Source organism: Pteronotus mesoamericanus, unplaced genomic scaffold (genome assembly GCF_021234165.1).
Source record: "Pteronotus mesoamericanus isolate MK-2021 breed Mesoamerican mustached bat unplaced genomic scaffold, CSHL_Meso_final contig_94, whole genome shotgun sequence".
Lineage (NCBI taxonomy): Eukaryota > Metazoa > Chordata > Mammalia > Chiroptera > Mormoopidae > Pteronotus > Pteronotus mesoamericanus.
In genome coordinates, this window is record NW_026555285.1 from 51,390,408 (window position 1) to 51,405,213 (window position 14,806).

Below are 14,806 nucleotides of genomic sequence, written 5' to 3' on the forward strand. Positions count from 1 at the left end.
TGTGTGCCGCCGAGTAAGACTGTTAAAGGTGTGGAGGCAGAAACGCCGTCTGCACTGAAAACAGAGGAGGTGGGTGTGGCTCGAGCGCCAGGGTCCACAGGTAGGAGGCGGCCAGAGGACAAGGCTTTTCGGATCAACGATGTTGTGTTTAGACTTAGCGGGAAGGGCAAGGCACTCGATGCTTTTGGGAAGTTTAGGGACCCGCCGGCATGGTCTGCTCTGCTCAGGGGTTTCAGGGCCACCCGGAACAGGCCCGGGCAGGGGGCAAAGGCGGAGCTGGAGGGGCCCAGAAGTGGACTCGATGCGGGAGCCAAGTGCAGCCGGGGGGCTCGGACAGCGGTGCGGCGTGGGCACAGGCGGCCGCTGGGGGCCACCGACGGCCCTGGCGTGGCCTGCGGGGCCCGCTCCCGGGCTGCCCCTCCTCGGCTGAGTCACGGCAACAGCCAGCTGAGGCATCAGAACCTGGACCGGCGTGTTAGCCCCTTCGAGCTCGGGGAAGACCCAAGATGGCAACTTAAACAGTTATGCAGAGAGCGTGCTGATGAGCCAGCTATAACTGCAGCCCAAATTTACATGCGTTTTTTGTTTTTTTATTTCAGTAAGTGGAAAACATAGCTAAACATTTAAAGACAAATTACAATGCTATAAAAAGGCATTTAGTTATAACCTGACTGCTAAAACCGTGATATTTTCCTAAATCTTAAAATAAAATTTTTATGGTTTCTTTAAAAGTAGTATTAACAAAGTTTACACTAGTTACTGGATATCAGGATGTAATGAAGAAATTATTCTTTCTGTTCATACTTGTCTCTATGTTTTCGGGGAATAGATACTAAACTTACAGGAAGTCTGTTTCTTCAAAAGAATACAAAGAATGCAACAATTCAATACAAAGCAGAGTAAGATGTTAAAAAATTATAACACACGAAGAAAGTAACACAAGGTACCTGAAGGCCCTACTGAAAAGGCAGAGCACCCGCATGTGGCCTGCGGGGGAAGGGCACAGAGCAGGCGGGGCTCCAGCCGTGCCCGGGGCGCCCCCCGCCCGCGCCCCGCCCCCCCCCCGTCCCGGGGATGCCAGTTACCGTTTGAGCGGGCGCGTGTTCATCTTCTGCCTGTGGTAGAGCAGCCGGTTCGCAGTGCACGCGACAGAGATGGACGGGTCGAGGCACAGCGGCTCCGCCGTGGCCAGGACCAGCTGGCTCTCCAGCAGGAGCTTGTCTTCCTGAGATGAGACAAACGTGCATGAGCCCCGAGTTTCCGATCTCCGAATCAAGCGTACCCCTGCATCTAGAACGCCCCTGACGCTCGGCAAAGGACTAGAGTGACACGGCTATTTCAAGGGCCAGTCCGGTGGGCAGAGCGAGGACACCCGGCAGCACAGTGGACCTCCTGGGGTCGGTGCGGTGCGCGCGCCGGCCCGCTCCTAGGGACGCCTTTCCTAACCCGGCAGGCGCTAACTGCGTGCCTACTCTGTGTTAGGCGCTGTTCTAGCGGCTGGGGCACAGCGGCCAACAAAGCCGATAAAATGCTCTCCTCACACAAAGCTTAGAGGGTTCAGATGGAGCACAGCCTGCTCAGCACCTAGGAGCTCAGGGCCACTCTCTGCTCAGCCTCCTTTCACCACGATAAAGGCGGCCACGCCACCGCCGCGCACACCCGCCCGCGCCCGCCCCCGCCCCAAAGCGTGCACGGGCTTGTCACCGGCGCGCGGCCAGCTTTGCTGGCCCTGGTGTTTTTGCTCATCGGCGAAATGCTTTCATAGCTCTAAGTTTTTTCAAATCAAATGAATCAGTTAATATCGTTGAATAAAATTTTTTGTGGAAACGCCCCCGCCCCCCCTTCTTTCGGTAGTTCCATTCCACTGTTAATCACGGAGATGTAAAAGAAACACGCAGAGGCAGAGGTGTGCGGCCACCCACGGGGCGACACCGCGTCCATCCCACGACTGGCCCTCTGACCTCGTCTGTGCTTATTGGCTTTGCGGGAGGAACTTAAAATACATCTCCAACACCGTTCTGGTTCACCTGAAAATACTCAGCGCACGTCGCCCACGGGTCAGGACATCACACGGCCAGGCTATAGTCTTCCCATTATCTCGAGTGTGTCTTTGGCTGGTGGGTTTGACTCTGAACCCAAGCGAGCCCTACACACTGTACTTGGGTGTCCTCTCCTTGCACACCTTTCCCTTGGTCTGTAACGATCACCTTTGTTCTCCCTTTAGCCACGGATTTGTCAGATCTGCCCGCCTGCTGCCTCAGGGCGCAGTTTTTAGCGGAGCCTGGCTGGCCGCTCCTCGCCTTGTCCCTGACTCTCTGTCACTGCTGGGGGCAGAGGCCTGGTGGGACACAGGCTCTGTTTTCAGACCCTGGTTCGCTGGCACCACTGGGGGCCTCCCCTGTCGCACGAGAGACCAGTGGGTAGCTGGCTCTCTGCGCCACACAGATCCCCATGAGCTATAACGGAATGGCCCTTCAAACCTACAATTGTCAGCTGTCTAAACCCGTTAATTCATTAAGCTTTCCCAGTGATGGTTTTTCAAGTGCATCATTTCTTCTGTACCTGGTAGCTGAAACTTGTCTAGAGCATTCCCTTTGGCTTCCCCCAGGCTGCCTGCTGCGCAGCTCTGGGAACGGCGGACTGAAGGCTGCAGCCCGTCCCTGCATTTATCGGGCTCCGCGCCGGACGCTGACGCCCTGACAACCTCCACGGTGACCGAGGAGCTTGTTTCTGAACATCTCCCAACAGCTCTTAATGTGCTTTTAAACAGAGGGCTAGACCCCAGGCTAGAGCACAGCATGTGACAGCTACTGATGAGCGGAACCGCGCTTCGCAGGTTAGACAGGGGCAACCACGGGGCTTCCCGTGGGTGGGGCGGCCGCCCCTCTCCGTGCCCGCGGGGGGGGGGGGGTCGGTGGTGAACGCTGCGGGGCGCGGGCACCTCACACGCCCGGGCCTGCCTGCTGCTCTCGGGGGCACGAGGGCTCCCTGGGTGGCCAGGACAGCAGGCAAGGCTGCTTTAGGGCCCCAGGTGACAGGAAATCAGGGGACAACCAGCACCCCTTTCTCTCCTTTGAGAGGGTGTAACAATCTAAGCGCCTCCCCGTCAACCCTGGGCAGGACAGGCCCTCCTAACCCACCTCACCACACCCTGCAGCTACGGGCCCGAAGCGGTCGGCTCCCTCAGGGGCAACGCGCCTGCAGAGGCCTGCACCCCAGATGCCACACGTGAGCGCAATCACAAGCAGAAAGTCTCTTTTGCTTAACTTAGTGACAACTGCTGTTTTATCCTATGTTATGCCTGTCTGGGGTTAAAAAACAGAACTAACCTGGGTCCATTTATGGTTATCACTCGTTATTGAATGCACATCACAGATTAAAGTCTAGAAGAAATCAAAATTTAAAAAACACATTACTGCATAGGCACACAAGCCCAGGAAGGCACTGCATAAAGGCCAGGGCGACCCCACCTGCATCGTGGGGCGCAGCAAGATGTGCCTGCTCTGGTAGCCGGGGGGCTTCGTGTGGCCGGACTGCCTGTAGTCCCGGACCTCCGCCAGGACGCACCCGCAGTGGAAGATGTTGGCCTGTGGGAGGTGAAAACACGCGAGTCAATGACCGTCTCCAAGGACCTGCGCAAGCGGCTTCACACTGAGCGTGTGGGGCTCCGTACACGCCTGCGCGACACTCCTGGCCGCCCCGACCCTCTCCGACGGGGCCCCTCAGCGGATTCACCCCTGTGGGCAGAATCCCTGAAAAGCAGCCACTTCCTGTTCACGGCTCTGACCCAAGAAGCGGTATGAAGTGGGTCCCTGTGGCAGACCGACCCCCGCGTCCACGCGTCACGCTGCACACCCCGGACGTGCTTCTCACTGGCTCGCGGCCACACTGCGCGCACTCTGTCACTTACAAACTGTCAGTCAGCCCTCTCACCGTTTCAGCTGAGGGACAGGGCTGCTACTACGTGCTGATCCTTCTGAAGGATAGTCTTTATTAACAAGAGGAGGAAAGCCAACTATAGATTCAAATAATCTGTTAAAAGTGTCTCCTAGTCCTTCTTCTAAGTCCAAAAGTAGAACCTGCACGGCTCAAGTCTCGCGAACTACCACTGGCCACGCTCGCCCCAGCGCCGGTCTGTGCTGGGACCTTCGGTGGGCGCGCCGACCGCCGCCGCATCGGCCGCCACCACGCCCATGCTTCCGAGTGAACACCCCCCGAGTGGCTGCGGCGTGACCCACGTGCCAGGCATTATCAGACCACCACCGTGGCACGGCGGTGAGGCCATGCTTGCTCTCGGTGCAGGGAGACGGGCAATGAACGTGTGAACCAATGACCACAGCAAGTTTAGTTGGTGGCGAGTGCCGTAAAGGAAGGAAAGGAAAAAGGGGCTGATCCGGGCTGTGCGCTCCGCGCGCCCTCTGCGGAAGGCGGCCCGGGCGGAGCCCTGGGCCCCCGCGGCTGGAGCGGGGAGAGCCAGGACGGGAGGACGCGCCGGCAGGCGGGCCTGGGGTACGAGAGGGCATGGAGGAGCTTCGGGCAGGGCCTGCCCTGTTTCCCTTTTGTAAGCCTGACCTCTGGAGGAATCCGTTCCGGGGCCCGGGGCCCCGGCGGGCAGTCCAGTGGGGCAAGTATTCGCGGGGAGAGGGGGCATCCGTCAGGCTCCAACGGCCGGTAACAGAACCAGTTTGGGCGGGACACTAAAAAGCTCTGTTTTGTCCCGTGAGGCTGAACAACTTGTTCCGCACCCTAGTAAACTCATGTTTGGAGTGGTCGCTGTGAGAGGGAGCACGAGAGGCTGATGTGATTTCACATCTCACGAAGCTGGGCGCAACTGTCCAGGGAGAGAATTCCTAGAGGACAGCGCGCTGGGGACGAGCCCCAAGCCCGAACACGCCCACGGGGGTGGGGTGGCAGGCGGCACAGGTCCCCAGCATCAGAGAGCAAGGTGGGGCGGACAGAGGTGTGATGTCTCAGGAGCCCAAAGGCCATTCCAAGGGGACTTGGCCATTTGCACTGAACTTGGCCAAGAGTCCAGTGAAAACACGGGCAGGAGAGGGCGTTTTGTGGTAGGAGATGGCAGTGTGCCCGCCTGCCGCCCCTACGGGGGGTGGGCGGCCACAGCAGCAGGGCGCTGAGGGCGGGGGGCGCCGTACAGGAGCAGCAGACTCCGTCTCCCGGATCAGGCGGGCCAGCGGGCACAGAGATGCGGGGACGACGGCCCGCCGTGCAGCTGCTTCTCTCAGCGGAGGCGGCGGCGTGGCCGGCGAGCGCGCGGCTCCCCCAGCGGCCCCCCGACTGCCGCGCTACCGCAGGTGTCCGGCAGGCACGCTGACTGTCACAGCGACCTTGGAAGAATCAACTAAACCTACGCCTTTCAGCGCAGCCTGAAAACCGGATGACACCCCACAATAAACCAGTTTCCATATAGCTTCTTATAATGTCCCATTTCTTGTCCTAAGCACTGTTGAGAATACAAATATCACTTGTTACTAAACAACGTACAGTTGACAAATCTAAGGGCATGTTAAAGAGAAAAAAACTTTACCTGAGATTTTTCTAGGAGATCAACCAAGATGGGAGGTAATTCTTCGGCATCCAAGTATTCAAGCAACTCCCCTTCTTCATATGGCAGTCGGATGGTCTCTGAATCTTAATTAAAAAAATAGAAAGTTTCTGAAACTATGAGGCTCTCAGAAAAGCCTAGGTGCATAATTTAAATGACTTTACAAAAAACTAAAACTGCAGCCGAGGTGCTCCCAGAGTCCTTCTTTGTGTGCGTCTCATGGACAGTCACCCCACGCTGCCAGAAGCCCGGGCCAGCGGGGCAGGCGTCCGGGTCAGAAAGCAGGGAGCCGCCGGTCGGGCAGCGGGAAACGTCTAGGCCGAGGGTCACGACATGGATCACAGCCGGCGGCAACAGCCCGGACGCGGAAAGACACTGCCAGCCGCTCACAGCTGATCTGATAGGCAGATCAGTGACGATCTGACGCCTCATCTGAAAAACGGTCACTTAGAGAACAAATTCTCTTGGTGTGACATTCTACGATTAATTATCCACAGAAGAAAACATGAGGTGAGTTCCTTGTAGAACTCATAACATCAACTATATCAAATTTTTAGATGCTTCTTTAGTGAAATCTAAGACTGTATTTTAAAACTTTATTTTCATGATCACATTCATAAAGTGTTAATATATATAAACTACTCAAAAGGCAATAAGTCTACTTAATTTTGAATGTTTCAGACTCAGAGCATATTCAAAATGTAGAAGAAAACAATACCATAAAACACCTTATGCTATCTTAAAATATTAACGGCAATAAAGGAAAATTTGACAGTTACTTAAAACTTGCATCTTCTGTAATTTAACTACAACGACCCGTCTCAATCAAAAACACTTCTCAAGTGCGTACTTCAGGAGGGCCGGTCACGTTAGAGGTGAGGTCTGACAGGCTAACAGGACACCCCGTGGGGGGAGGTTTGGGACCCGCGCCCGCCGTCGAGCCTTCCCCGACGAGGCCAGACCCCTGAGCGGGCGAGGACACGCCCGGGAGAGAGCCCACCCTACCGGCCTGGGCCTTGGGGCAGCCGCCCTCGCGGTTCTTACCTGATCCATTCTTTCCCCTGAGCATCAAAGAATATCCCTCATTTCCTGGGTACAGGTTGACCACTAAACATGACAATGTCTCCTGCATAACAAGCTTCTCCAGCAAGTTCACATTTCTTCTTAATTTCTGCTTTAAAAAGAGGCAGAGGTCACAGGAACGACCTGGCGCACCCCGACCAACACACCGCCCCAGGCCGCACAGAGGCGGCCCGGAATCGCCCGCCCGGTGCCCCTACCATGTCGCAACTCTGAGCGCGGAGGGACCGGCAGCAACGCGGCCACCAAGCGCGCGCCATCCCCGTGAACCGAGTGACTGCTGCTGCCGCTCTGCACGCCAGTTGACTCCTATCACAAAGGAGCGCCACTGAGCCATGACACAGTAAGGAGAGCGAAGCGGCTCCATAGCACGGAGGGCTCTGGGGTGTTTGCTTTGGCTGGACTGTTACAGGTGCATGTTTCTTAAATATTTTATGGCCTAAATTAGATTCAAAAGAGTTCAACAGCTCGAAATCGCTGAAATGTTAAACTCAAAAATATCTCATAGTTAAGAGGAAGTGGGCAATTTAAGCAATTTTCTGTAAATTCCATTTAACTATTCCTTAGAAACCAGTGTTAAAAAATCCATCAGAATATATAATACATATACATTAAAATCCACTACTTTAGAAATGTATGATTTAAAATAAAACTCAATTATAGATATAACAATTCCTGTCATGAAATCTTATTTGCAAAAAGATATCAAAAGAATATTTTTTGCATGAACTCAAAACCATGTTTTGAGTATCTTACACTAAATATGAATACAGTTATGTGCAGAGAGAAATGATCAATTCTAACCTACTGCCGCCAAGGATCACAACACTACATTGCCATATTTAAAAACGTGGCAAAACATGTAACCACTCTGATATTTAAAAAACCCGAAACACTAGTGAAGAGACTACAGTTTTCAAGCCTCGGCGAGTGCAGGGAAGCCCGCAGGCCCCGCGGGAGACGGAGCAGGCCGCCCGACTGCAGGGGCGCTCCCCCAGCTGTGCGCCGCCTGCCCCCTGTTCTGGGGCACACAGGGCAGAGGACAGAGTCCCTCAGGGACCAATCAGCATCCAGGCTCGTGGGCCGCAGGGCCTGTGTCACCCCAGAATGCGCGGCACAGGGAAGGCGCCTGCTGTGCAGTAAGCCGGCGGCGCTGCTGCACGCCAACACTGCCCTGCCAGCCCTGCCCTGCCAGCCCAGCGGGCGCGGGGCCCCACGCGGCCGGCGCACGTGGGCCTCTGAGCCGACGGACAGGCTTCATCGCTGGCTCTCTCCTCTCTCCGCTCTGTCTTTGAGCTGAAGAATGTGTTCATTATACTGATTACAGTGGTAGTTTCTCGAGTGTGTACATGTAAAAACTTATAAATGTGTACTTTTATTATTTTATTAATGTGAAGTTTATTATATGTCAGTTATACCTCAATAAAACTTCTACAAGACATACTGTAAGGTTCATTTATAGTTTAACAACCATTTTTCTACTAATGTAAAGATTTCAGAAGTTAAATACTACTGGAATTTCACTGATTTTTTTTTTACCTAAAAGGTAAAATGATTCTTTTTTTAATCCTCACTTGAGGACCTGCTTACTGATTTTTACAGAGAAAGGGATGGCGGGGGGAAGAGGGAGAGAAGCATCGCCCAGGTGCCGTCTGTTACGTGCCCTGAGTAGGTGTGAAACCTGCACCCTCTCAGTGCATGAGATGATGCTTCAACCAACAGAGCCACCTGGCCAGAGCTCAAGTGACATTCATTTCAAACTTAAAGAGAGATGACAGGAGCTCACGGAGTCCTTCAAGACCCCTACAACCCAAGGGTACAACAAATATCAAGAAATCACCTTCTATTACATTTTGACTGTCCATACTTTTATGCTAAATAAAAGTGAACGACTCTCACCCGGCCATGAACCGCCTTTCGTGACCCAGCCCACCGTTTATCGCAACGCCCCTTTCCCCGCATGCCCTGTGGGAGCTTTCGCTTTCCAGGGCAAACCACCGCGAGGAAACAGGGCAACTCTCTCCTGTCTTCAGTCTGCAAGTCATTTGCCAGGAGGGAGAGGAAACAAGGGTATATGCGTGGGGCACAGCAGGTCCCCAGCTGTGCGCGTGTCTAGTCGGAGTCGCCGCGGCAGGACGGACTCGCACGGCGGACCTCAGGGCCAGCCTGCGCACACAGAGGCCTCGCTCGGCGCCTCGGGGGCACTGTGCCCCACCCCCCACCCGAGCACGCGCCTCGCAGCCAGAGCTCTGGGCCAGCTGTGCAGCGGGCAGAACCTGGGAGAGATGCTGGTGCACGCACAGAAATATAAATTGGTGTCCGCTTCAAATGTGACTAGTCAAGTTTCTTTCCTCCTCTACACTTCAAGAGCTGTAACAGTATAAAAAAATGTATCCTTACCTTAACCTCAGGCTCTTTTTCACATTCTTCAATGTATAAGTCGTAGAGCTTTTGAAATATAGATTTTCTAAAAGTTAAAACAAAGACAATATACAAAATAATGTGACTACAAAAGCCATTGTAAAATATATGTTATTGAATTTTTCCCAGAATTTTTCCCCAATTTCCCAAAGATGAGGGGTGAACGGGACATGGTGACCAACATCGACTGAGCCGATTCCAACGCGCGCAGGGCCGCTGAGACCCGACAGTGCGGGCAGGGAGCCCGTCTAGGACCCGGCGGAGGCGGCTCTCAGCGGGTCTGAGGGGCCAGCGGGTCCGACGTACTCATACCTTCCACTAGACAGGTATTTCCTTTTGGGAGGTCTCTGTCGGGCACTTTCGATGATGTACTGGAAAAGAAATCTTCGTGAGACAGCCGGCCTGTTGCGTAGCGAACCCACACTGAATACAGTTAAAATACAGAGAGGGCTAAAAGGGCTCCTCAGTCTGATTCATACTAGATGATACTTCATAGAAAAACTACTTAAGTGCTAAATATATTATAAATAAGTGAAATTTAAACTGCACTGGAATTTAGCAGTATTTCATTGCTATGATATAAGCAAAGTCATATAGCTTTATACGTGTGATTTCACAGGTCAGATATTCTCAGTATGTTTTATGGTTGTTCAGAATATGCATGGCATATCCAATTACAAGGACTCTATATATTGTTCAGCTATTTGTCTCTGTAATTCAGCATTTAGCAAACTTGCCAAAACAGGGAAACGTGATTTTAGAAATTCTATGTCCTTGTTTAAATAATATTTACTCTGCAGCATTACTTAACTTATATTCCATAGCATTATTATCTGAGGATTTCAAGTAACAGATGATTCAAACATCACCTGGTATTTTTATATATTCACAGCAAAATTATTTGCATACTTGCCCTAAAATAATGTTAACGTACCCCTCTGACAATCAGACAAAGACCTCTGGCAACTGAGTTTCGTCAGTGAGAGCCCACACAATTCAACATGTAACTTAGTCCCGCCTTACCTCTGCACGGTCCAGCGCTAATTCTACAGCTTGTTGCTGTAAAAAACAAGTACGTATATTTGGTATTATTTTCGCAAAAAAATTCAATATACATGTAACATTCATAAATAAGTGTTCACATTTAACTATCTAACAGGAGCCCAATGCATCTTCCTTGATTCCAGCCCCCCATCCCCTGCAGGCACACACCCGATACAGGCCACCGGGGGAGAAAAGGGCGGTCGCAGGAGCCCGGTCACACCACCGTGCAGCTAAGTGCTGCGGCGGCTTCTCTGGCCAGCACTTGGGGCGGCACAGGGCCACGGGCTGGATGCGGTGACAGCTCCCAGGGCATAAGCGTGAACCCCTCAGCATTCCAAGATAGTACCCTTCAGTGCTATCCATGGGGCCTCGAGTACGCAAGTCAAGTAACGCAAGGTAGGACTCCCCTTAATCTGCTAGGAGCCCTGAAAACTGGGAGTGCTACGGTGCTGGCTCTAACGTCAGCGCAGAAATTACTAGTACATTCATGCAGGAAATTTCAACCTCATGTTTTTAGGTCAGTGCCTAGTAGAAAATAAATGGCAAATTACATTGAACAGCTATAAGCAAGCATCATTAATTGAGGCAACATTATGAAAGAAGTGCCACCAGGTAAAACTGTAAGATGTCACCGATTGTAGACTCATCCTTGACTCAGTAATATTAAACTGTAAAAGAGGCGCGCCTTAGAGTTGAAATACGGTATTACTACTACACATACGGCGTAGGATCTACTAGTAGATTCTCATCTTTCATACACTACTTGGAGACCCTCACTTTAAGGCAAGAAGGAGAAATGAGAAGGTCATCTCTGCCTTCCTCATTTGTAAAGCTTCTTTTGTAATGACACCTAAAAAGAAAAGTACTAGGCTTTAAACAAAGTTAAGCAAATATACCACCGATTCCTCCTTCTAGTTAGCGTATGTTTTCACTTACAATAGCAGGCATTTTTAATCCCATTGACAGGCACAGAACTTTCAGTTTTTTATTTCCAAGAACCTAAACTTTTCTGTTTTACTTTGTCGACTCCAACAATTCCACTTACCACGTTGCATGGAGTAAAAACTCCCAGCACCCACCGGGGCCCCACCAGGGGAAAGGGGGTCTAAACACTGCCAGGCCCCCAGGCGATCGAGGCCCCACGTCCCGGCCAGCCCGGCCGCCGGGCAGTCAGACCGCAGTAGGAAATACCCCACACCCTCGGGCCTCAAGAACGCCGTAGGAGAAAACATCTGAGGTACATCATCTCAAAAGATTCAGTGAAAATACATGTGTACCAATTTATTAAAAAGTCTCATGAGGAGCTGGCTCCCAATGAAGCGAGGCAAGATAAGAATCCTGAATATAGAGCATTTTCCAGCACAAAAATTGAGCTCTGGATATATGATATATACGCTTGACAAATACCTAAGGATTTAAAATTATTTTGGCCGTAAAACCTTAAAGTGTGTATAAAAAAGTGAAATGAAATCACATACACTCTCTGGGACAGCCATTGGAGCCAAAATACCCAGGGAACTCTTCACTCCTGCTATCCACGCCCCACGGGCCGCGCCCGCCCCTGCGCGCAGCTCACACGCTGCCCGCTTCTGACGCGGCCCGGAGGCGCCGCGGCCCCGCCGACACCCCGCCGAAGGCCAGGCCGCGCCCCCGGCCACAGCCCCGCCTGCCTCTCCAGCCGGGCTCGGGGGCGGCCCCCAGGAGGAGGAAAACAAATGTCCTGAGGCGCATTCGACGTGGGAGGGGGGTGTCCGTGGCCACTTACTCGCGTCCGGTCGAACGCTGCCGCCGCTTTAAGGTCTTACCAAGGGGGTCACCCCCTTGTCTTTACTTTGGTAACGGCCAAAGTCGAATGCACAACCCCAAGCACGTTCAGTGACCGGGACTCCATGACCAAAACCGGCACGTGCCGTTAGACGGCTAACGTCGACATTCCTAAACGCCATTTGCGGTAAGCATGTCGCAATTGTTGAAAACAACTTAAAAAATCTACAATAAGAGGAACTTGAATATAGGAGGAAACCCCACACTATTTCTATTAATAACCATCCTCCTTGCCAATGATTTGGACTGTGGTAAGAAGAAGTACACATTTTTAAGTATTTCACAGGGATAAAGGTGGATTATCTGCATAAACTTTTGCAAGTGGTTACTCAGTCATGTCCCAGTGCGGCACCTTGAACAGGTTACAAGAGCGTCTCCGTATCTGTGACACGGGTATTTCTGTGGAGGTGAAGGGAGCGAACGCCCTAAAACGCGAGCGCGGCCGCCGAGCTCAGCTTGCTTACCATCGCGCGGTGACCAGGGGCCCACAGGAGGGCCTAGCTGCGCCGATGAAGCAGGGCGAGAACCATGCCTTCGATGGCGGTTTCACAGCACTGTCGAAAACAAAAGCAAAACCCTCCACATTAACCTAAAGCTCTCAAAAGAAACGGAATGACTCAGTAATTAAGGAGGAAAACTATTTAAGGTAGATGTTTTTCTAACACATCTTTAAATGATCAGCCACAAAACCCACGTCCCACGACCCAGCCTTCGCCGTGGACAAGCGCAGCTCCTGGGTTGGGGGAACAGCGCAGGCCTGTGCCGGGGCGGCCCCCGCCACGCCTCCTCCAGACACGCCGGCCAGGCCAGGCCATCCGGGAGAGAAGAGGCCGAAGGGTTCGACGTCCCCCCCCCGGTTCCTCCGGCTCCCTGTCCCCGCCGCCCGACCCCACGCGCTCACTGTACCCGCTGGCACCTGCGACGCGTGTCCCCAGCGCAGCCGCGCAGGCCCCGCCCTCCTCCCACCAGCCCGACCCACTCCCCGCAAAGCCCGGTTCCGGGACGCGCCCCCCGGCTGCACACACCGCAGGACCTTGCCGCGCCAACCAGGGGCCGCCCCGCTCCAGGGGCTCAGGAGCTGGTCCGGGCGGGTCCCCAGCGGCTGCCTGCCCTGAGGTCCACCGGGGTGCCCCCTCTGCCTCCCCCAGAGATGGCGCCTGTTCGCGCTGAGAGACGCTACATAAGGCTTGTTTTTAATCGAATTCTTTACCTAACTCCTTGTGCCCTGCGTGTCTGTCCATGCAGGTGAGCTGAGAGCACATCTTCAAGGGACAGAAAACAGTATTTTCTATATAAAAGGTGTTTGGTGAACCCGAAGCTCAGATTCGGCCAGCTTTACTTAAAATAAAAGGGGGGGGGGGCCGAGAAAACAGGAGGGGAAAAAAAGACCCAAACCAGAAACAATCTTAAAAAAGAAAATGATTAAGGCATTCATCCTGCAAGACCTCACAAGAGAGTTCACACGAATTCAGGTTAAGGTGGGACTTTTCTGACCAGGGAATCGAAAGCTGAAGACACTCAGCAGACAGGTAGAATGGGCCGCCTTCGAAATGAGGTCTCCGACCGCCTCCCTCCGCTTTTTGGACAAGTTCAAGTGCAAAAGGACATCTCCGGCTACCCAGCTGGGAGGGCGGGGCGGGGGCGGGGTGAGGAAGGCTGGGCGACCGTCACGGAGGTCGGCGCCGCAGACGGAATCCAGCGGCCGCCGCGGACGCCCAAACATCCGGCGGAGCGCAGGCTGCGCCGGAAGTGCGGGGCACCCGCCGCACCCTCCCGTCGTTCGGGCACGGGGCCCTCGGACCGCGCTCGACGGGAAGACGCCTCTCTATCCATTTTTAATCTCAGACTCTTCCTGCGGAATCCTACAACCTTCAGACCAATCAATCCAGCGCCGCTATTTACATTGTTCAAAGCGAGGCATTTAAAATAAAGACGCGCTTCTGCTCATATGAATGTACATCTTTCCTGAGTTCGGATATCCGCTTGCATCACGGTTGTCAGCCGCCGCGCTGTCCTGAATCTACCGGAGAACACCCCGCTGCCCGCCGCGGACCGAGTCCTACGCGGGACCCGCCCCCCGGCTCACAGCCGAGCCCCCCTGTCACCATGGCGACGAACAGTCACCCATCCCGGTTACCGTCGGAATCGACGCCGCCGATTTCTCGGACGGACCGGCGTTTCCTCCAACTGCTCGCCCTTTGGAAACCACTCGGGCCAACGGCCTCGCTTTAACATGGACCCCGAGACACCCGCTCCCCCGAAGACGCATTCGCGAAACTCGCGCGCGTCTCCAAATACCTGCGACTGGGCCCCGGAAGCCAACACAGAAACGGAAAGCGGGCCTCCCGGCACCGTGACAGACAACGGAGCTGACGGCCCGGGGCTGTCGGCTGAGCCCAGCTCGTCTCTCCGGGGATACTGTCTTCCTCCCCACTGCGCTCCCGAAAGCGCGAAACGCCACTCGGGAAGCCGCCCTTCCCCTCTGACCCGGTCCGCCGGGACCCGTTACAGCGCCGGGGACCCGGCCTAGTCGCGACGGGCGAGACCCACCGGCCGCCCGCTCCGCACGCCCACCGCCGGCGCGGCGCCTCAGAGGCCCCGGGGCCCGTACCGCCGCCCGCACTTCCGGCCGGCGTGCTGGGCGGGGCCTCGGAGGCCGCGGGCGGAAGCGGTGGAGCTGGGCGCCCGGGCGCAGAGGCGAGGCCCGGCCGCCAGGGGGCGTCCCGCGCGGGACTGCTCCCGGCGTTCCAGGTCCTTGCTATGCAAGGAAGGATGCGGGACTGTTTAAGGGGCAGGGAGGGGGTCCTGCTGAACTTACGGTGGAGGAAACCTGGGGCTACCTTTCTTTGCTGGCCCACCTGCCCAATGGGAAGG

General features: G+C 54.2%; 1 protein-coding gene across 6 annotated transcripts in view; it reads right to left on the reverse strand.

Moving 5' to 3' along the window:
* SUPT20H (SPT20 homolog, SAGA complex component) overlaps positions 1-14,552 on the reverse strand; it is a 31,195-nt gene extending 16,643 nt beyond the window's left edge. For 3 of the 6 annotated variants that reach the window (XM_054586569.1, XM_054586568.1, XM_054586565.1), the window contains exons 1-10: positions 14,483-14,552; positions 12,397-12,486; positions 10,088-10,123; positions 9,377-9,435; positions 9,044-9,110; positions 6,608-6,737; positions 5,546-5,649; positions 3,471-3,587; positions 3,330-3,383; positions 1,086-1,225 (exon numbers count right to left, since the gene is read on the reverse strand). In XM_054586569.1, coding sequence (XP_054442544.1) covers positions 1,086-1,225; positions 3,330-3,383; positions 3,471-3,587; positions 5,546-5,649; positions 6,608-6,737; positions 9,044-9,110; positions 9,377-9,435; positions 10,088-10,123; positions 12,397-12,399 — 710 coding nt within the window. In that variant the 5' untranslated portion in view covers positions 12,400-12,486; positions 14,483-14,552. Of the gene's footprint in view, positions 1-1,085; positions 1,226-3,329; positions 3,384-3,470; positions 3,588-5,545; positions 5,650-6,607; positions 6,738-9,043; positions 9,111-9,376; positions 9,436-10,087; positions 10,124-12,396; positions 12,487-14,230 lie in introns of all 6 variants that reach the window. The other 3 variants (XM_054586570.1, XM_054586567.1, XM_054586566.1) reach the window with 2 other exon arrangements.
* Positions 14,553-14,806: the final 254 nt, after the last annotated feature.